The 22,736-nt window shown below is 33.3% G+C and overlaps 2 protein-coding genes and 1 long non-coding RNA gene across 51 annotated transcripts; 2 read left to right on the top strand and 1 right to left on the bottom strand.

Moving 5' to 3' along the window:
- Positions 1-6,653: 6,653 nt before the first annotated feature.
- On the bottom strand, positions 6,654-8,077 carry LOC147923017 (uncharacterized). The gene is made up of 3 exons (XR_015588466.1): positions 7,880-8,077; positions 7,675-7,799; positions 6,654-6,988 (listed from the first exon to the last, which is right to left on the bottom strand). It is a non-coding gene; the product is annotated as an uncharacterized LOC147923017 (long non-coding RNA).
- A 1,902-nt stretch (positions 8,078-9,979) lies between these two features.
- On the top strand, positions 9,980-13,004 carry LOC104761599 (uncharacterized). 4 transcript variants are annotated; one of them, XM_010484704.3, is made up of 5 exons: positions 9,980-10,459; positions 10,583-10,697; positions 10,790-11,028; positions 11,151-12,282; positions 12,394-13,004. In XM_010484704.3, the coding sequence occupies exons 3-5, from the start codon at positions 10,804-10,806 to the stop codon at positions 12,405-12,407; spliced, it is 1,371 nt and encodes a 456-aa protein (XP_010483006.1). In that variant the 5' UTR covers positions 9,980-10,459; positions 10,583-10,697; positions 10,790-10,803; the 3' UTR covers positions 12,408-13,004. The 4 variants fall into 4 exon arrangements, with proteins under 4 accessions (XP_010483006.1, XP_087353607.1, XP_087353608.1 ...); XM_087497481.1 differs by having other exon boundaries at positions 10,126-10,432; XM_087497482.1 differs by lacking the exon at positions 10,583-10,697 and having other exon boundaries at positions 10,132-10,459; positions 10,764-11,028.
- Positions 13,005-14,563: 1,559 nt separating this feature from the next.
- LOC104761597 (uncharacterized) lies at positions 14,564-21,826 on the top strand. 46 transcript variants are annotated; one of them, XM_087497485.1, is made up of 28 exons: positions 14,564-14,966; positions 15,434-15,503; positions 15,592-15,899; positions 16,002-16,066; positions 16,217-16,295; positions 16,373-16,408; positions 16,503-16,577; positions 16,676-16,743; positions 16,844-16,947; positions 17,108-17,176; positions 17,257-17,329; positions 17,438-17,536; positions 17,614-17,703; positions 17,818-17,913; positions 18,038-18,111; positions 18,202-18,276; positions 18,363-19,272; positions 19,386-19,454; positions 19,536-19,627; positions 19,860-19,963; positions 20,187-20,228; positions 20,316-20,380; positions 20,506-20,579; positions 20,670-20,899; positions 21,073-21,140; positions 21,226-21,324; positions 21,499-21,558; positions 21,667-21,826. In XM_087497485.1, exons 2-6 carry the CDS (start codon positions 15,473-15,475, stop codon positions 16,394-16,396), a joined length of 507 nt encoding a protein of 168 aa, XP_087353611.1. In that variant the 5' UTR covers positions 14,564-14,966; positions 15,434-15,472; the 3' UTR covers positions 16,397-16,408; positions 16,503-16,577; positions 16,676-16,743; positions 16,844-16,947; positions 17,108-17,176; positions 17,257-17,329; positions 17,438-17,536; positions 17,614-17,703; positions 17,818-17,913; positions 18,038-18,111; positions 18,202-18,276; positions 18,363-19,272; positions 19,386-19,454; positions 19,536-19,627; positions 19,860-19,963; positions 20,187-20,228; positions 20,316-20,380; positions 20,506-20,579; positions 20,670-20,899; positions 21,073-21,140; positions 21,226-21,324; positions 21,499-21,558; positions 21,667-21,826. The 46 variants fall into 46 exon arrangements, 45 of the variants coding, with proteins under 45 accessions (XP_087353611.1, XP_087353612.1, XP_087353617.1 ...); XM_087497486.1 differs by having other exon boundaries at positions 16,672-16,743; positions 18,202-18,271; positions 18,363-18,445; ... (2 more) ...; positions 20,331-20,380; positions 21,226-21,279; XM_087497491.1 differs by lacking the exons at positions 19,860-19,963; positions 20,187-20,228 and having other exon boundaries at positions 16,002-16,408; positions 16,672-16,743; positions 18,363-18,445; ... (1 more) ...; positions 20,370-20,380; positions 20,654-20,899.
- The last annotated feature ends 910 nt before the right edge of the window (positions 21,827-22,736 follow it).

Here is a 22,736-nt window from a genome sequence, read left to right as displayed (position 1 = left end):
GTTGTTATTCAAGAGAACGTGTTTCCTTTTGCGACAAAAAGGCTCCTCTCCGCTCTCCGGTGTCTGTTGCTCCCACGCTGGACGTTAGTGATGACGACTGGTTGATCCCGCCTTTGTCAGTAAGAGGGAGTACTGTCGCCAATCCTTCTGTTAACCCTACTATCGAATAAGGAGAGGTTGTTCCTGCTATTGATCCTGGCACTACTGACGCCACAACTTCAGCTTCTCCTATTATTGCTAACGCGGATGTTGTATATCCAGAACCCGTCCATGGAGGTTCCGTTGATGGTTCTTTGTCTCCTACAGCTTCATTACCGGTTGTCGTTTCGTCTCCCGAAGCCACTGCTTCTTTGTCGTGTCCTATCTGACTCTGTTTATGCTTCTTCCTCTGTTTCTGCGATTTGTACCTGCTGCACAAGCGGTTCCCCTTTCTCCGCCAAAACAACGTAAGAGCACCCGTACTACTCAGCCTTCTGTGAAGTTACAAGATTATGTCCTTTATAATGCTACATACACACCATCATCTTCTCACGCTCTTCCCGACTCAACAACCCAGTCTTTGCATCGGTCCAAGGTATGTCACTGTATCCTCTCACAAATTTTGTATCTGAGGCTAATTTTTCTTCAGGCCATCGTGTTTACTTGGCTGCTATCAATGCTAATACAGAACCTAAGCATTTTAAGGAGGCTGTCAAAATAAAAGTTTGGAATAATGCAATGACAAAGGAGGTTGATGCTTTAGAACTCCTTCGAACTTGTGATGTGTGTGATTTGCCTCCTAACAAAGTCGCTATTGGCTGTGGGTTTTCAAAACAAAATACAACGCTGATGGTACGTTGGAACGACACAAAGCTCGCCTAGTTGCAATTGGGAATAATCAGGTTGAGGGGGAGGATTATAGGGAGACATTTGCATTTATTGTTCGCATGACGACGATGCGTATGCTTCTCCGGCTTGTGGCTGCTAATCAGTGGGAGGTTTATCAGATGGATGTACATAATGCTTTTCTTCATGGTGATCTTTAAGAAGAGGTTTATATGCAGCTTCCTCCAGGTTTTTGACACTCTCGCCCTCACAAAGTTTGCCGCCTTCGCAAGTCTTTGTATGGTTTAAAACAGTCTCCGTGTTGCTGGTTTAAGAAGTTGTCTGATGCTTTACTCAAGTTTGGTTTCATTCAATCTTATGATGATTACTCTTTCTTTTCTTATTCAAATAAGGATATTGAATTGAGAGTGTTAATCTATGTTGATGACCTTATCATTTGTCGAAATGATGGGTACATGCTTACAAAGTTCAAGGAATATCTAGGTTGGTGTTTTGCAATGAAGGATTTGGGTAAGCTAAAATACTTTCTTGGGATCGAAGTAAGCCGCGGGCATGACGGAATTTTCTTGACTCAACGCAAGTATGCTCTTGATATTATTGATGATAGTGGTTATCTTGGGTTCCGTCCGGCTTACACTCCTTTAGAACAGAATCATCACCTCGCTTCTGATGATGGTCCCTTACTCTAGGATCCTAAGCCTTATCGTTGCTTGGTTGACCGCTTATTGTATCTCCTTCATAGTCAGCCTGAGTTGTGTTACTCTGTTCATGTTTTGTCCCAGTTCATGAAGTATCCTCGAGAGGATCATTTGGAGGCTGCAATGCGAGTTGTTCGGTTTCTCAAGGGTTCTCCTGGTGAAGGAATCATCCTTAAGGCTGACAAGGATCTTTCCCTTGATGTTTATTGTGATTCTGATTGGAGTTCTAGCCCGGAAACTCGCCGTTCTTTAAGCGTTTATGTTGTGTTGCTTGATGGCTCACCCATTGCTTGGAAAGCAAAGAAGCAGAATATGATTTCACATTCTTCCGCAGAGGCCGAATATCGGGCCATATCATTTTCTCTTGAGAAGATTAAATGGCTGCATAAGTTGTTAAAGAGTTTTGGTATCAACCGCGCTGCGCCTACACGCTTGTTTTGTGATCGTAAGGCAGCCGTTCATATTGCTTCTAATCCGGTTTTCCATGAGCGTACCAAACATATAAAGAATGATTGTCATGCTGTTCGTGATACGGTCCGAGATGGCATTATTACTACCGAACATGTTCATACCAATGAACAGCTAGCGGACATCTTTTAAGGCGCTTGGTCGAGACCAGTTTCAGTATCTCATGTCCAAGTTAGGTGTTTAGGATCTTCACACTCCAACGTGAAGGGAATTATTGAGGTGACATCGTATATTGTTATTAGCTTATCTTTATATTGTGATAAGGACATGTCGTCCCTTCGTTTTCGTATCTTTGAGCTTATCCTAGTAAAGGAGACTCTTGTATAAATACACAAGTCTTGAATTTAATAAAGTCAAGTTGGTTTGATATCAAAACTCTTCAAATTTTATAAAGGAACTCTACTTTTTTATATAAAAATAGAAAAATTTCATCCGATGTGTGGGTAAAATGAATATAACAAAATATGTTTAGTTATTTTAAAATACATTCAATAATAATTAACATTAATATTGTAACTAAGATATATATTAACTGTAAACTAAAAATATATTAGATTTTATGAATTATTATCTAGAACTAAAGTTTTCTATTAAAATGTATCAAATAGATCAAAAGAATCAAAGTACAATATTGTTAACAAAATAAGCATTATGAACAATATTTACTAATTTCAAAACATGAACAAAAAGTAGAAACGAAAGGTAAAAAAGATACGAAAGACTTCGTCTCTTTTCCAAAAGTGAGAATGTGTCATGTGCTTTAGACCTTCTTCATCTAGCCTTTTCACATATGCTCATAATATTTTGACTCTACTTATTTGTTTCAAAAATTACAAGAGTCACATAAAAGAGAAAAAAAAATTAAAATATTTTAGTTAAATAAAAATTGATATTAAAAATTTTAAAAATTTATGTGAGAGGTATAATATGATGTTTGATGAAGAATTTGTCTTGATATTTATAGAGAAATTTGTGGTATCAATTTCTTTTTTTTTTGGTCAAACATCATGAGAGCTAGATATGCCATAGATTTTCTTTGTATTTTTTTTCTTAGTTTTTGTAAAACAGAAACTGTATGGAATTAATACATTAAAGTGTATTAATATATGAAAGTTCTTTTTAAGTTTTTTTCCCAAACATCATGGGAGCTACATTTTAAAGAATTAATATGCAATCAATTGTGATAATTATTAGAGAAAAACAAAATATCATTATTGTTTAATATCTTGAAATTATTTAAGAATAAATTTATCTTTGTTTTAAAATTATAAAACAAATATTTTATTCTTGAATTACTGAAAAATTGTTTTTTTTTACATCAATAAGTTTTTCTTCCTGGCAAACATTGTGGGAGTTACATTTTAAAGTTAATACATATACAATAAATTTTGATTATGATTATAATAAAGGAAAAATAAAATATCATATTGTTTTATCTCTTAAAATTAAGATCATATTGTTTTATATCTTAAAGATGGATACAATTATTAATATGAGAGTTACAAAATATGTGATAGAATATGAAATTTACTAAAATATGTTAGAAGGTTCACCAAAAATACATTTATTAGTTTTTTTAGTATTAATTGTTTTTAGTTAATATAACTATAAATATATGATAGGAATTTCAACCTAATCAAATTAATATGAGAGTTACAAAATATGTGATAGAATATGAAATTTAATAAAATATGTGAGAAGGTTCATAAATAGATTTACTATGTTTTCAAATATAAATAGTTACTATAACTAATAATATATGATATGAATTCCAAGCAAAACAAATTATAATTATATCTTATCATATATATTTAAATATACTTTAGTTTGTTTGAATTAGGATCAAACTGGAAAATAATGTAATAATCATATCATGTTTATTTTTATTAAAGTAAAGAAATAAAAGAGAAAATCATTATTTTGGACAATATTCTACACAAATTAAAAATAAATTGAACATCTTATAATGTATAATATCAAATTATATTTTGTCTTATATATAAATATAAATAATATAATGTATGTCATATAAATTCAATTGAAAAAATACGCTAAAATATTAAAGAAAAAATGACACATGTCGTAATAAATAATATAATGTATGTCATATAAAATCAATTAAAAATATATTAAAATATTAAAAAGAAAATGATATATGTTGTAGTAAAAGAGTGCTACATGACAACTTTTTTAAATCTTAAGAAAACTTTACTTTATTATACAAGATATTCATAGAAATGACAAAAAAAAATAGGTATGCAAACCAAAACTAGCATAGAAATGTTTCATAGGTCAAGTAAAGCCGTTTAATCGCACATATATGAAAATTTCGTACTTAGAGTATTATTTTTTCTCTCTATTAATTTATCTACTTGATATTGTTGTAACTTGTAAACGAGAAACCAAAATACTTAGCCGCCACAAAAGATGGTTAATTAAAAACCTATGAGTTATTAATGTTGCATATATATATTAAGTTAGGATGTTATGCAAGTTTTATAACCTCCTTGGTCAGAAATACAGATTGCACTCGAAATATCAAACTAATCTAAAGAAAGGGTATGCTAGAGTTTTTTAATTACAAAATTTTGTATGTTTTAGAAATATTTCACTTGTGTAAAATATATGAGTGGGCAGGGTAGCGCAGATTCACAAGATGAATAATAAGTAATTTAGTGATGGTAGAAAACACAGTTTTAGAATTTTAATACAAATTAAGATTCTAAAACTGAGAGATCTTCGAGCTCTGGTTCAAGGACCAGAGAGATCTTCGAGCTCTAGTTCAGAAAAACAAGCTAGCCAAAGCTTCGCAACTCCTACTCTCTATCTCCAATTTGAATTTGGACTGTCTTCATCTCTTGTTGTTACCTATTGTTGATGATGGTATTTAGATTTTCATTCATTGCTGTAGGAGAATTATTTTACAATTTAAGCTTAGTCGCAACAATTTTAGAAAACGGTAGTGATGATTTGGATTCATGAAAATGATTTTTTTGTTTATTTTGTGGTTGATCGAGCTGCTCTGTAGCTTTTCGTTATCTAATTTGTTATATAAGATCATATCCTGCAGTTGATCAATAGAATAACTGGTTACATTTGTGGAGGAAGCTTAGATTTTCAATATGGTGCTCTCTGTTTTTAGCAATGAGGTTATTGACATGTTGATGAAACTGCTACTGAAATGGGGATAAACTTGTCTTTGATATTTGCAGGACGAGCAAGCCATGAGAGAATGGTGATGTAGAATTGTCTAAACATTTACGAGCGCTAGGTTCTTGTCTTCTGTCAATGAACCCTCATCAAATGTGACAAGGACATTAATGATTTTGTAAGTTAACAACACATGTCATTCTAAGTGCAAACACTATTTTCTCTTTGTTGTATCCAAAAAGGATCACAAGACTAATATAGTGGGTTTATATCTTTAGCTGCCTTCTCAATGATCTGTCCTCATGTTTTACATGATTAAAGCATCAATGAACTTGACAGCTTGTAGACTTTGCTGCTACTTTAACTTCATTAACATTGAAATGTTTCAACCATCTTGTTTTTGTACGTGTCTTTTGTGTTTACTACAAAGCATGTTAGTGTCAAATATCCATTATTCTCTCTGTGGAAATTACAGGCTTTAGCACAAGAGCTTGGACAAGGTATGGAAAGAAAGGGACCGGAGAGACTTACGAGCTCTGGTTCAAAAAGACGAGCTAGCCAAAGCTTCGCAACTCCCAATCTCTATATGGTGTACTTTTGATCTGCACATGTTTCTGTTTTGACACATGGATTCGTGACTTTTAAAATAAAATATTCAGGAAGGACTATTTGTAATTCATGATGGTCTTCATGAAATACTTAAAAAGAAATTCATGAGAGCCTTCATGAAAAGGTTTAAAATGATAGAAAACGTAAAAAACGAGCTGTTAAAACTGTTAACTGGAAATGTGCTCTGATTTTAGTTTTTCTTGATGATTTGCCTTGAGCTTCAACCTTTGATATGTGATCATCTCACTTTTTTTTCCTTGAAATTCCAGTAATGGGTTCATAGAGATTTGCATAAAGTTGAAACATTTATCTGTCATAGAATCCCTAAAACATCTCAGTTTTACTCTATTTCACTTGAACTAAAACTCTTGACAACAAGAATTGCTATGTTATCTAATTGTGTTTGATCACTATTGTACTATCTTTTTAGGAGTAAAAGAGTCTTATGAAATTCCTGCGTTAGTCAATAAATCGGGGCCATATCCTATGCATGTGTCATGAAACATTATGTTCGGTCTATAGATGATCAAACAAATCGTCCCTATGCGCCAATCAAATTGAGAATAATTTAATTCAGGAAGGATTAAACGAAAAATCAGGAAAGATTTCTTGAACTTCATGATAACCTTCATAAACTGTTTGGATTTCAGGATGACTTTCATAAAAATTCTGAATATTGGTAAACACTGGGATATGCATAAATATCCTTACTAATGGAGTAATTTTTGACATATTAAGGCAAACTCCAAAAAAGAGAATTAGAAACACATTTATTTAAATTTAGAAAGAATTCAATAATATTTAGGAATGACATCTTGAAATTCTAGGTAGCTTTCATAAAAATAAATTCAATGATGTTTAGGAAGGATTCTTTAAAATTCAAGATGGTTTTCATTAAAAGAACATGAGTTGTTTGGCACTAAATAAGTGTAACAAATAAGTCGAACTGGTTAACAATAAACATTAATATAGGTAAAACAAGGCTGGATGCAAACAAAATTATTCTGAAGTGACTGGCACTTTCATCTTCTGCAGTTTGAAGAACCTATATGCCTTTCCCCCATCACTCACATTTCTCTGTCTTTCACACAGCAATGGAGCTTTTCGCACACATCTGTTACTCCAATTCCATCTATTTCACTATATGTTATTCGCAAAACAAGTGACATCACCACAATTAGACCTTCCATTGATGGATTACACTCCAAATGAAACTCTTTTTTATGTACAACACATCCCTGCAAAGTTCCAAAGAAAACTTTAAAAAATCCACAATACACAACTAAAAGAGATAAGCTATAAGGATGAAACAGAATATGTGAATATTATCAAATACCCATCAAAATCATTTCTATCTCGGTTGTAAATATTTATAAACATAATTAAGGATTTGGAACATAAACAGCCAAAATCAATCACATACAATTGTGGTGTTGTCCAACCGTTGTAACAAGTTGCCAAAAGCAAAATCATACACATTCACTGGTGAGCTAAAAGATAAATAGAGAGGCAACACCAAAAAAGCAAGACCATCTTAACTCCATGATGCTCAAGAGATGTGTAGATGCTTGTCTATAGCCTAGAAAGAATTCCTTATTTTGAAGTCATATTCAACCAACAAACCATCTAAATCTCTCACCATCAAGCCCCTTAGCGACACTCTCTTCCAAATCATGAACCACATCTTCTAAAGCAGAATGCCTAGCATTGCAATCAGACCCAGATACAACACAATTGAGAGTCTACGTTCAGTCTAATTCCAAGCTTAGAAACCTTTCTAAACTAGGTTTTGTTCTGATTTCTTCCTTGTTTAGCAAATTAAGCTAGAGTTGCAGATCCTTAATTTGATTCACAAACTAATCAATCCAAGTTCAGGAAAATCGAAGATTTAGGAAATAAAGATGAACATTGAACTGTGGCTCACCTAGATGTGTAGAATTGGTGAATCGATGATGGAGCAGAGATGGTAGAACTGGGTTCCGGCAACAACGAACGGCAGAGGAAGCTTCTGCAATCGGCAACAATCTTGAATTTTACACCATCTTCGATCTACAATGTTTTTGATTTTTCAGATAGACAATGGAGATGAAGATAGACAATAAAAAATGGAGATGGAGATGGAGATCTACACTATCTTAGAGGAAGATAGAGATGAACGATGTTGTAGATAGAAAATGGAGCACCGGAGATGATGGAGCACCAGAGAGACGGAACACCGGAGACGATGGAGCACGGGGAAAATCTGAGATCAGAAATAAAGATCTCTGATCGGAAAATTCATCATGCTTCACTGGAGAGAAATGTAAGAGAGATCCAGTTTTGATTTTTTTAGTTTTTTAAAATAATAATATTTCTCTCTATTAATTACTCAATATTAATAAATGCTAGTTTTGGAACATTCGAACTTGTGTGTTAGTTTTGGAAAAAATGTTTTATATGTTTAATCTCGGTGAACTCTCGGCATGCTTCAGAGATCACCATAAAAGCCTGGCGGATTAGGCTCCGGAATCACCTCCGTTTTGCTTACGAGCATCATCAGGACCGAAGACATTATAGGACATCGACATTGAACTTTTATAACATACAAGTAAAACAAACAGATTACCGAAGAGATGGAGATCGAGGCTTTTGTTCTCCAAGTACTCATATATTAACAGCTTCTCCTCACCATTAATGCAATAACCAAAAAGCCTGACCAGGTTCACGTGTTGAACCTTGGTGATCAGTGTGAGCTCGCTCTTGAACTCATCAATGCCTTGATTTGACGTATCTGACAGTCTTTTCACCCCAATTTCTTGACCGTCAAGTATTCCCTGTTAAACCACACATATAGTTTCATATAAAAAAAAAAAACACAATTACTTGTGAAAAAATATGTTATGTTATATACAGCACTATATATATCTTTACTACTGCTTTAATAATTTATACGGTACCTTGTACACGACACCAAAACCACCTGATCCAAGCTTATTGGAAACGGAGAAATCATCCGTGGCACGGGAAATAGTTTCAAAACTCATTATTGGAAGTTCCAAATTCTCCGCTATGATTTCTGCAGAGAAGTTTTCTGTGAAAGGTATTTCATCAATAATTAACGTCAGGTCTCTGTAAACACGTAGAGTTGTATATAAAAAAATGATTAAATGGTTTGTAGTTAAATAACTTACCGATGGATGATGTTGTAGTTGCAATAGCAGAAGCAGCTCTTGCTCTTGCTCGCTTTTTGTAATAACAAAATGTGATCGTACTAAATATGATACTAGCTAGTTACAAAGCCGACTGCAACAACACTCAGAATTATAACTAGTTTAGTGTGTTGCTTATCCTTCTCTGAAAAAAAAAAACAAAAATAATAAACTGGATGGCTTTAATTATATATTTTTACCGATCGAACTTTATATATTAACAAGAAAAAAATATATATAAAACAGACCGTGATATTTGACAAAAAGATCTTGCCCGTCGGTGACGTAATTGCTGTTGCGGACATCCAAAAGCTCTCCGGTCCAGATCACACAACCGGGTCTTCCACTTTGCTCAACAGTAGTAAACGGCGTACAGTTACAATCGTTCACGCACCTGTGCTCACATTCGTTGAAACCAACTTGCCAGTCCACGAAAGCTTTCGTAGTATGATGGGGCAACTTGGTATTTATCAGCCGAAAATTGTGAAATTCAACATATATATATGTATGCAAGTCAAAAATTAAATTGCAAATCGATATCCGATTATTTAAAACCCGCTTAAACCATCATATAGCATGAAATCAAGGCGTCCAATCACTGCATAGCGCCTAATCACCGGCCTAAAATGCGTATTAGAACACTTCAACTTATCAGAAGTTAATTTATTGTTTATGTTATTGTTATAATGCATCCTTTAAATACTATGCCAGAAAGAATCCTTTAAAGCTAAAATTTAATTATTTTATTTTACTTTAAATTGCACAAAAGTTTAAATTTTAAGATGTCAGGATACAATTCAGAATCTCTGACCACTAATAAATAAGTTGGATTAAGGTGCCCAAGTATTACATATGGTTTACTCACGATTATATATATATACTCAGAAGATAGACATACACACATATAGAAAGATATTTTGGATAAATGCATTTGTTTAAATTTAAACAATAATGTAAAGTGTTTAGAAATCACACAACTTTAAACAATAATGTAAAGTGTTTAGAAAAGAAAGAAATAGTTTTTTTTTCTTTCTATTTGTTAATTTGAAAATTTAGGTAACAGCAATAGGGATATATATTATGGGTCTCCGTGATCATAATGATAGTTAAAATAGTCTAAAAAAGTATTCATTCAAAAAAAAATTTCTTTAATTTCAACTATCTCAATTCCAACATATTAATTTTTTGTTTTCTTTGTAAGAAAAGAGGTCGCCGTCATCTTCTCTCTCTCTTTCTCTTACAAAAATCCTCCCCAAGAAAAAAGGATGCTTAAACCATAAGAAAAAAAAAAACCATAAGAAAGCCAAATCTCAAATCTCTCTCTCTCTTCTTTTCTTAATTGGGTGGGGGATTTATTAAAGGAAACCATTTTTTACAGATAAAAAAAAAGGAAAGGTTTTTAATAACCAATCAGATGATGATGATGATTTGAAGAAAACCCTCCCTCCCTCTCTCTGTTTCTTTCTTCTTTTCTCTCTACATTTCATCATCTGGGTAGGTCTCGTCTCATCTCCAACAATGGTGATTCTTTTTTCTTTACTCTCTCTCGTCTTCATAAATTCATATTCACTTTCTGGGTTTTTTTTTTTTTTCTTTGGTTTTGTGATTTAAAAGATTCAATTTTTTTTTTGTTTTTTTTCCCAGATTTGAAGATCACCCAAAATTCGCTACTATTTTGATTAGGACAACAACAATATGTATCTGATTCCTCCGTCTTAGTAGATTTGCAGACAACAACAACAGATATAAAAAAACAAAAGTATGTTTCTTTTTTTCAATTTCATCTCTCATCTTAATCGATTGGTTTTTGTAATGGTTTTCTCAGAACTGAATTGAATTGAATTGGAGCAGGAGAGCTAAAAAAAATGGAATCGGATCTGGGGAAGCTCTTCGTTGGTGGGATTTCGTGGGATACAGATGAAGAAAGGTTAAGAGACTATTTTAGCAACTACGGTGATGTTGTTGAAGCTGTGATCATGAGAGACCGTGCCACTGGTCGTGCTCGTGGCTTTGGTTTCATTGTTTTCGCTGATCCTTGTGTTGCTGAGAGAGTCATCATGGTCGACAAACACATCATCGATGGCCGCACGGTTAGTCTAGTCTATTGTCATTATATTGGAATCGGAGGAATCATCTTCATCTCTCTCTCTCTCTCTCTCTTGCTTGCGTTTCGAAAGTGTATTATATAAAAAGATCAATCTGTTTCTTTCAGGTTGAGGCGAAGAAGGCCGTGCCTCGAGATGATCAGCAGGTGCTAAAACGACACGCTAGTCCTAACCACCTTATGTTGTCACCTGTCCATGGTGGTGGTGGTGGTGCAAGGACGAAGAAGATCTTTGTTGGAGGTTTACCGTCCAGCATTACCGAGGAAGAGTTCAAGAACTACTTTGATCAGTTTGGTACTATTGCTGATGTTGTGGTAATGTATGATCATAACACGCAGAGGCCCAGAGGGTTTGGTTTCATCACTTTTGATTCAGATGATGCTGTTGATAGAGTTCTTCTCAAAACCTTTCATGAGCTCAATGGAAAACTAGTCGAGGTCAAAAGAGCGGTACCTAAGGAGATTCCCCCCCATGCTTCTAGTAACCGAAGCCCGCTTCCTCTCGGTGTTAACTATGGTGGAGGCGTGTCTAATAGGATGTCTGCTAATAGCTACTTTAACAACTTTGCTCCTGGTCCTGGTTTTTATAACAATCTAGGAGGCTCTGTTGGTGGTCGGTTTAGTCCTGTTATTGGTAGTGGTAGAAATGCGGCTTCTGCTTTCGGCCTCGGTTTGAATCATGAACTGAGTTTGAATTTGAACCCTAGCTATGATGGGACTACTTCTACATTTGGGTATAACCGGGTTCCAAGCAACACTTACTTCAACGGTGCTTCCCCAAACCGTTACACCTCTCCAATCGGGCACAATAGAACTGACTCTCCTTACAATTCTAACAATAGAGACTTATGGGGAAACAGAACCGATACTGCACGTCCCGGTTGGAACTTGAATGAAAACAACAGAGGAAACTGGGGACTTCCTTTTTCTTCTGCTGTTGCTAATGATAACAATGGCGGTTATGGAAGAAACTTTGGGACAGGTTCTGGACTTTCCTCGTCCCCATTTAACGGTTTTGAAGGTTCTATAGGGGAATTGTACAGAGGGAGCTCGGTTTACAGCGACTCAACGTGGCAGCAACAGCAACAGCAGCAGCTACCATCTCAGTCTTCTCACGAGCTAGACAATTTGTCTCGCTCTTACGGCTATGACATTGACAATGTAGGTTCAGACCCATCTGCAAATGACTCAGAAAGATACAATGGAAGCCACAATGTTGGAAATAGACAAACTAATAGAGGTAACTAAAATAAAAAGCTTAACTTTGTTCTTCTCAAAAGACTTGTAACATTGGTTAATACATTTGATCGCTATCGAAATGTTCTGATCTGTGTTTTGTTTACTTGTTTAGGTATTGAGGCATAGGTTATCAAAAACCAAGAAAGAAAAAAAAAAGAAGTTGAGAGAGATTTGTAGATTGAAAAGCAACCAATTTCAGTTGCAGAGTGTGAAGAGGTTCTTCTCATGACAAAGAAACCAACTTTGTTGATCACACAGTGTGAGTCCTTTGCCAAAGATTCTGGTTTTGCTTTCTCTTTGTTAGACCAAAAAAATACCAAAAGGGAAAACAAAGAACAGTTTTATATTTCTTATTACATAAAAGATCAGAGATCATAGCAGCCAAAGATACTACAAGATGGATGCAGATTGCTTTCAAAGTTCTTCTCAAACACTTTTTTCTTTTCTTTCATAGAAATAACCAAACAAAGATCGTAGAATTTTCGATCAAAAGATTCTTCAGAGTTCTGTGCTCTGTTTTGTAATTTTACTCACTTTTTTTCTCTCTTTTCTTACAAATCGAATTGTTTATGAAGACATTGATTTCTTTTACTTTTTTTTTAATTAGCGTTGGAGAAAATGTTGTGTAAGAGAGGGTCAGAGGGATATGACTATTTTGCTGCATGTATCCCTAATGAGATATATTCACTGTTTTTTTTAAAAAGGTTATATGTATGTTTATTATTTGTGCGTGTGTGAAAATTCTTTTTATATTTTAGTCTTTTAGATCTTCAGTGTAAGTGAACATTAATATTCCTGTCTATAATTGGACATAAACTAAAAAAAATATAACTAGGTCATAGTATTGACTAAAATATGTTTTGAGAAGTTTAATAAAATTATAAAAATATGTTTCGAGAAGTTTAATCAATACAAAAGAGAAGGATGCGTTGCATTTTGATGTGACATATCATCTTCAACATTGAAGCATGACTTATACATCAATTAAAATCAATAGCCAATAAAAATATTTAAATTAATACAACTAAAATTTCTAGACCAATTAAAAAACTATGTGCCACATCATGTTTTTTTAACTTCGTAAACTCTCACCGACATAATTAAAAATAAAACAAGAAGTCTCTAATCGTTTGTTTTTCTCCTTCACAATACAAGACATAAGAGAAGAAAAACAAAAAAATCATCACAAAGCTTCGCCTTCGATGAAACAAACATAAAAAGAAGAAAATGCACCAGACATGGAAGAAGCATAGCTCATTGCTAAAGAGGCAAATCAGAACCACTGAAGAGGGAGATCAATGAGCTTGCTTGCTGTTGAGCTACGTCGGCATCGTAAAAGAACCACTCAACATGGTGATGTTGGAAAATAAGGCTGGAAAAACAAAAACAAAGCAAAGCAAAAAAAGGAAGTAAAGTGATTACCTCTCAATGGTAAATAAAAAATCAGCGAGAAAAACACAGACGCAAAACATGAGAAAAGGAAAGGAAAAAAAATCAATGAGAGGGAGTAAGAGAATTTACCAATGAGCTGTGCAAATTTCTTGAAAGAGATTTATACATTGGTAAATCATAAATGAGTTTGTTTAGTGTAAGAGTTTGGTTAAGACAAGATAATAAATATGGTGACGTTCCAAAACACCGTAAATCGAAAACAAGAAAACGTAAATATTATTTTACTATATGATTTCATAAAAATAATACCAAAAAATGCAGCAAAAAACATATATTAACAACAAACACGAAAAAATCTAAATTAAAAATACAATTTTAATTTCATTGGAAGATACTTTAATTTTTCAAATATACTTATAATTTTTTGGTTTAATGAAAACTGAACATTTTGGATTAACAATAACATCCAAAATATTCAGTATTGTTTTAGTAAGAGAAACAAAAACTTATTTCTTAACATAATAAAATTTAAATATATGTAAAAACTAAATTTATGAAATAAAAAAATTCAATTATCATATGAAAATAGAAATAATACTAAAAATACAAAATAACCATTGAATTATCAAAAACTTATGAAACATGATATCAAAGAACATATATTATATTATAAAATCAGAAAAAAAAATTCAAATCAGTACCTTATTAATTTATAGAGGTTTTACAGTAGTTCTTTCCAATTAAATAATCATAAAATTTTCATAAACTAATTATAACTTTTTTAGGTTTCCACTGGTATTTTTTTTAAGAATTGCATTTGATAATTCCAAAGTACGCCAAGGGCAGAACCAAAATTTTGAAAACCCATAGGGCCATAACCGTAAATTAACATGCTGGTTTGTTTTGAAAGAAAGAAAAAAAAATCAGATAAAATTAGCTGCCTTCGGCTTCACTGCTCTCTAGATCTTTCGTTATTTCGCAACGTTCAAAAACTCTCCTCCTCTTCCTTCCACAAGTAAAGGTCAGCGAAAAATTGAAATTTCAAAATTCAATTCTTCAAATATCCTGTTGGGGTTTTACATTATCGCGATGGAGAGATCGCACCTTCTTCTTATGAATTATAATTCCTCTCTCCGATCAATTGAATTACAACATGGCATCTCTGATTCGTTTGGGTTCAAACCAATTCGGGATTTGATCTTGGGGTCGATGATGATGATTGATATGAGGATTTAATATTTGTCTATTGGTTTGAATCCAAATCTTGTGATAGTCATCACCAAATCGAAGAAGGTGCGATCGCGATCTCTCTCTTCTTTTTGAGTTGTTGATTTGGGAATCTAGGGTTTTGATTTCGGAACTTGCTTTCCAATTAGGTCTGATCGCGTATTGGTTTTAATTTTGGTGATCAGAGAGTTTTAATGTTCTGAAACTGTTGAAACAGAGTCGACATGTTTTATATATATATATATATATATATATATGTATCGTAATCGCATAATCAGTTGTGGCGTCATGATCTGTCTTATCAATGTCTTTGTTTATCTGTGATTCTGTAGATACTGGTTTGGAAAAATTGGTCAAACTGTTATATTTTATGCAACAATATGCATTGTTTATGTCCTCCGAGCTCTGATCAGTTTTGTGGCCACATATTATTAAGCAATCAAGTGGCAATTCATATCTTCAATTTGGAGATGAGAATAACTAAGTTTTGTTTTCTTGGCATTAATTTTGTGTATTCATTCTATTGTTTTCAGGTGCAGTAATTTTTTAAGTGAAGCTTTAAGCAAAAGCAAATGAAGGGTCCAGAGAACATAAAATTCGAAGGTGATTTTGTTTGTCGCTAAGAGCATATAAAAGGTTAGGTATCTCTCCCTCTATTCTCTCATGTCTATTTTTTTTTTGTCATGAATAGGTTCTCTGGGTCATCTCAAAAAGTTTTACGCATTTGGTTACTCACACTATCTGACAACATACACGAAAAAACACAATCTTCTTACACACACGTTCACAGACACGAAACACACACACGTTCACGGTTACAATACAACACAATGCACTCAAAACTCAAAACACACCCAAAGACAACAAAACTCAAACAATACCAAAAAAGGAAAAAAGTCACATCACACGCAACAGAACTCTAAACACACTCAAACGCAACATAAGATTAATATATTTCTCTATTGGTACTTTGAGATTCTGTTGCCAAGTCAATTTCAGGTAAAGCATCTTTCTCTTCCCAGTTCTCTTTCTTTTCTTATTCCTTTACAACTTTTCATCATTTTGTTAGTCACATTCAATTTTAGTATGTTTTGTTTGCAGTTTCGTACTTTGATGCCTATTCCCTACAAGCAGTGTCCTGCTTACGAAAATTATTTAGATATCAGGTATGTTTCTTTATATACTTCCCTGTGAAGGGAAGCGCTCAGTGATTATTCAAAATCCAAGATAAGACTTTTTAAGGTGAAGTTTCTCTGTTTTTCCTCATTTACTTTTGCTTCATACTTTCTTATCAATACACACGTTCAAAATTTCAGCTGTGAACATTGTTTCCTTTTCAAGATTAACAGTAAAAACAAGAGCAAAGCAGTTTCACCCCGGCTTGGATCAGACTTAGTAATATTTCCAGTAACTATTTCCAGTATTTTTTTTTTTTTCCAACCAAACATTAAAATTAAAATATAACTCCACAGTTGGTTGCCCAACCCGGAGGATAAGAGTTTACAAAGGTAAAAATATTTCCAGTAATTTTCTGCATGAGCTCTTTTATTGTGTTTTATTTTATTTATTTAGTAACTGCTATTAGAATGGTTTTGTATCAAGATGGAGGACTCCTAAGCCGAAAATAACTAAACTTAGGAAAGTGATTCAATTGTCTCGGAAAAAATCAAGGATCAGGTAGATAAACTATCTTCATCCCTTTTCAGAGTTTTTGTTGTTTTTATATGATCTTGTGTACTGCTAACATAATGGTTTTGTACCAACTACCAAGATAGAGGATTGATAAGCGGAAAAGAAGCAAATTTAAGATAGCCATTTAGCTTCCCCGAAAGAAGAAGGTCAGGTAATAAGCACACATTAATACAATGTTTTTTTCTGGAAATGTCTGACGTGTTTAAGTGATCTATTAACTTGCAGAACTAATAAATATAATTCTCTATTAGATCTCGATTTGCAAGGTACAATACTAACGAAGCCAGGGATCATAATCTATTAACTGGAGAGTCTTTGCATATGAGACAATAAAGACATATTCTTCAGTGCTAAGGTGACTAAATTTCTTCATCTCCTCTTATACCACATGGCATTCTCTAATCCGTAAATTTATTAGCATTTCATACAGTTTCATATTAGCTACACTCATCTTTTATTCTATGATGTTTTTTTCATATATTGTTTCACTGGTCTTTAGTGTGTTATTTTTTTAGTGCCATTAGTAACAAGAAGCCATTTTACGAAGTCTGCAAGGACAAAAGATGTAAGGCTAAGGTTTTCTTGTAAGTATATATTTGCATTTGCATGTTTTTTACATGTATAGTTTCCATATTGCTTCACTGACCAGTGTGTTATTTTTTAGTGCCATTAGTAACAAAAAGACATTCTTTGAAGTCTACAGGGACAGAAGATGTAAGGTTAAGCTTAATTTTCTTGTAAGTGAATCCCTTGCCATTATCAGTTGGATTCTTTATAAAAGTAAAAAAGATTAGCAAGCAATCAAGTTTGATTTTGTGGTTTGTGTGTTGTACTTTCCGGTGCAGCTTTCAGGTGAAGTCTTGGCTCAGTAAAGAAAAGAAAATGAGGGGTCGTATCTCCTACTTCATGCAGTTTTGTGCTCCAAAAGAACCAAAATTCAGAAGGTGATTTTGTAGCTAAGAGCATATGAGAGGTCAGATATCTCTCCCTCTATTTTCATGTTTGTTTGTGTCATGCATAGGTCCTCTTGACAGGTTATTGGACAAAAAAAACACAGCACACGACAAAACTAGCACAAAAGGGACTTCACGATCAGTAACTTCCTTTATTGGTAAGACCTTTGAGAATATGTTGCGAAGTCTGTTTCAGATGAAGCATCTTTCTCTTCCCATTTATCTTTCTTTTATTATTCCCTTACAACTTTTCATCATTTTGTTGGTCACAGTGAATTAAACTAAGTACTTTTTATGCTACTCTAAAAGTGAAATTCAAGCCACTACAAGCGAAATCGTGTCCTGCATACTTTTTATGCTACTATAAGGTGAAGTTTTTCGATTTCTTCTCATTCACTTTTGCTTTATACACATTTTCTTATTAATCGATACTTCACAAAGGAAAAAGCCAATCGTAAAAACTTTCTTTATCTACATGTTTTCATATATCAGTTATGGACATTGCTTCTTTGTCAAGATTAATAGAAACAACAGGAGCAGGCAAATACTGGCTTGGATCAGACTTAGTAAGATTTCCACTATTAGTTTCTTCATTAGCATAATTTGTGTGCTTTATTTGGTATTTAGTAACTGCTACTAGAATGGCTTTGTATCAGGATGGAGGACTCTTAAGCTGAAAATAACTAAACTTAGGAAAGTGATTCATTTGCCTCGGAAAAAGGAAGGGTAAGGTAGATAAACTATCTTCATCCCTTTCAGAGTTTCTGTAGTTTTCTTATGGTCTTGTGTACTGCTAACGTAATGATTTTGTACCAAGATAATGGAATCTTAAGCGTCTAAGAACCTAATTTAAGAAAACCATTCAGTCTGCCCGAGGAAAGAAGGGTCAGGAACAAAGAGGTAATCAATATATTTGTGTTTATATTTGTCAATGTTTTCTTTGTCAGTTTTGAGGTGAACTTTCTCATTTACTTTTTCTTTATACAAAACGCTTATAAAGACATACTTTGCAAAGGAGAAAATTAACACAAAAATAATTGGTTTCAATCATACTTTGTAAACCTTTTTCAGTATCACTATGAACGATTATTATTGTTTTCAGCTATGGTCAAGCAGTCAAATCTAGGCTTGGATCAGCTCAAGTAAGATTTCCAGTAAAGTACATTGGTGTTACTTTTATTCTTTTATTTTCACAGACACGAAAACACACACGTTCACGGACACAATACAACACAATGCACTCAAAACTCAAAACACACCCAAAGACAACAAAAATCACAGACACGAAAACACACAAAATGAAAACACACACGTTCACGGACACAATACAACACAATGCACTCAAGACTCAAAACACACCCAAAGACAACAAAACTCAAACAATACCAAAAACGGAAAAAGTCACATCACACGCAACAAAACTCTAAACACACTCAAACGCAACATAAGATTAATATATTTCTCTATTGGTACTTTGAGATTCTGTTGCGAAGTCAATTTCAGGTAAAGTATCTTGCTCTTCCCAGTTCTCTTTCTTTTCTTATTCCTTAACTTTTCATCATTTTGTTAGTCACATTCAATTTTAGTATGTTTTGTTTGCATTTTCGTACTTTGATGTCCTTCTTACGAGAATTATTTAGATATCAGATACTGTATGTATCTTTTTGTGCTTCCATGTGAAGGGAAGCGCTCAGTGATGATTCAAAATCCAAGATAAGACTTTTAAGGTGAAGTTCTCTGTTTTTCTCATTTACTTTTGCTTCATACTTTCTATCAATACATACTTCACAAAGGACAACTCCAATCGTATTAACACGTTCAAAATTTGATCTTTGGACAGTGTTTCCTTTTCAAGATTAACAGAAACAACATGAGCAAAGCAGTCGCGCCACGGCTTGGATCAGACTTGGTAAGATTTCCAGTAAGTTTCTTCATGAGATTTTCATTGTGTTTTATGTTATAGTCTTATGTACTTAGTAACTGCTAGTAGGATGGTTTTGTATCAAGATGGGGGACTTCTAAGCTGAAAACAACTAAACTTAGGAAGGTGATCCAGTTGCCTCAGAAAAAGGGAAGGATCAGGTAGATAGACTATCTTCATCCCTTTTCAGAGTTTTTGTAGTTTTTGAAAAAATAGAGGATTTATAAGCGGAAAAGAACCAAATTTAAGAGAGCCATTCAGCCTCCCTGAAAGAAGAAGATCAGGTAGATAAGCACACATTGATACAATGTTTTTTCTGGAAAAGTCTGATGTGTTTAAGTGATCTATTAATTTGCAGAACTAATAAAATCTATCATATTAATTCTCTATTAGATCTCGATTTGCAAGGTACAATACTAACAAAGTCAGGGATCATAATCTAGTAGTTGGAGAGTCTTTTTTTGTTGACTCTCCGTAATATATTCTTCAGTGCTAAGGTGACTAAATTTCTTCGTCTCCTCTTACTCAACATGACATTTTATTGTTGTGTGTATATCATTTTTTTCTTGTTGTGTGTATATCATTTTTTCAGTACATGTATTAGCATTGCATACAGTTTCAGATTAGCTATTCGTATTTTACTCTATGATGTTATTATTACATATATAGTTTCATATTGTTTCACTGGTCTTTAGTGTGTTATATTTGTACTGAAATTAGGTAACAAGATGCCATTTTACGAAGTCTGCAAGGACAAAAGATGTAAGGCTAAGCTTTTCTTGCAAGTGTGAATCCATTGTTGTATATTTGTATTTGCTTTTATTGAACGATGCCTTTACTGGTCTCTAGTGTGTTATTTTTTAGTGTCATTAGTAACAAGACGCCATTCTTTGAAGTCTACAGGGACAAAAGATGTAAGGTTTTTCGATTTCGTCTCATTCACTTTTGCTTTATACACATTTTCTCATTAATGGATACTTCACAAAGGACAAAACCAATCGTAAAAACTTTCTTTATCTACATGTTTTCAATATATCAGCTATGGACATTGCTTCTTTGTCAAGATTAATAGAAACAACAGGAGCAGGCGAATACTGGCTTGGATCAGACTTAGTAAGATTTCCACTATTAGTTTCTTCATTAGCATAATTTGTGTGCTTTATTTAGTATTTAGTAACTGCTACTAGAATGGCTTTGTATCAGGATGGAGGACTCTTAAGCTGAAAATAACTAAACTTATGACAGTGAGTTAGTCACCTCGGGAAAAGGAAAGGTAAGGTAGATAAACTATCTTCATCCATTTTCAGAGTTTCTGTAGTTTTCTTATGGTCTTGTATACTGCTAACGTAATGATTTTGTACCAAGATAGTGGATTCTTAAGCGGAAAAGAACCAAATTTAAGAAAACCATTCAGTCTTCCCGAGGAAGAAGAGGTAATCAATATATATGTGTTTTTATTTGTCAATGTTTTCTTTCTCAGTTTTGAAGTGAACTTTCTCATTTTCTTTTCTTTATACAAAACGCTTATAATTACATACTTTGCAAAGGAGAAAATTAACACAAAAATAATTGGTTTCAATCATCACACTTTGTAAACCTTTTTCAGTATCACTATATGAAGATTCGGTTTTCAGCTATGGTTAAGCAGTCAAATCAAGGCTTGGATCAGCTCAAGTAAGATTTCCAGTAAAGTACATTTGTGTTAATTTGTACTTTTATTTTTATGGTCTTGTGTCTTTTCTCAGTTTATGTGTAACAGATATGATTTGGTATCAAGATATCCTGGCAAGACTAGAAGAAAAAAACAATCGAGGTAACAATCAAATCTCGCATTAGAGTAGACTCTGCACAATACGTCGTAAGTTTCTTTCTTAGCTTACATTTCACTAGTTTTATTTTATTTCTTTCTTAGCTTACATTTCAGTAGTTTTATTTTATTGTTCCGTATTTTCAGTTAGATAATTAGTGTCCTGATCACTTTGCTTTCTATAAATTTACTGCTAACAGAATAGTTTTCTTTGAGGATTTTTAGGCTGAGAAATATAACTTCAAGAAGAGATTTATGGAACTACCAATGAAGAGAAAATGAAAGGTTTGGTAAACAAATAAACTCTTCTAGTCTTTCTTCTCGTGTTTCTTACTTCATGCATATGTTTTGAGAAATTAACAAGCAAACTCTTGTCTTTTACCTTATGCACAGGTCTTAGCCTCTGAGCTACACAAAGGGCGAGATAACTCTCTTATTTATAACTCGTTTGGGTTGCCCACACTCGATCACAATTAAAATCAACTTGAAGCACAAAAACTCAGACCACGCGCGCTTTTAACAAATTAAAATTAAAAAAAATTTCATCAACAAATCACAACACGAGAAAGAGCGAAACAAATACATCACACACGATACACACGAGTTCCGAAACACACGCAAACGAAGCAAACGAAACAAACTCAAATACAACATAAGGAACGAACGAGCATGAAAATTGAGAACACACACACAAACATCAAACTAAATCAAAGACAACGACGTGTGAGTTTGTAAAACCAGTCCCATACAAGGTAAGAGTAGTAAGACGTTGTAAAACCAATAAACACATTCTTTAACAATAAAATTATGTTATATAGCTTTATAAAATCACCTTTGCCCAAAAAAAAAAAAAAAAAAGCTTTATAAAATCAAATCGCCTTGACCGCTTTAAATCGCATCGGCTACGCAATATTGTATTTTAATTTTATTGTGTACGTACTGTGCTTCTTGTTAATGATTAATTATGGATGTATGTAATGTTCAAATTAATAATGTACAATAGAATATTAATATTTTTGTAGCTTTATATATAAGTTGATTGATGTTAGTACATACTATTTTTTTTGTTTTTGAATGTTAGTAATATTTAGAATGATTTCTGTTCTTTTTTTGGCAGCACTAAAATTATATTTAGGCTAAAAACATATGTTGTTTGCGACAATATGTGAGATTTCCAATTAATTTCCTCACTTAGTCATCTCCATTAAGGTTTCTTAACCTAAATTTCTTAGAATAGACAGAGAAAAATTATTAATAAAAAATTGTTTGAGTTTCTTAAATATGTTTTAAAGTTTCTTAGATAAGAGGTTTTAGAAACTTTGGAGAGAGTTATTACACTATTTAAGAAACTCATCAAATTAAATAATAATATTTGTATGATTTTCATTTGTAAGAAACTTATATCAAGATCTATTGATGGAGATGACCTCAACCCCCAACCACACCAAAGGTTACTAGCAAGA

Source organism: Camelina sativa, chromosome 18 (genome assembly GCF_030686135.1).
Source record: "Camelina sativa cultivar CO46 ecotype springtype chromosome 18, ASM3068613v1".
In the NCBI taxonomy this organism is placed as follows: domain Eukaryota; kingdom Viridiplantae; phylum Streptophyta; class Magnoliopsida; order Brassicales; family Brassicaceae; genus Camelina; species Camelina sativa.
Note: the sequence above shows the minus strand (reverse complement) of the source record. Positions and strands in the feature narration are given on the sequence as shown.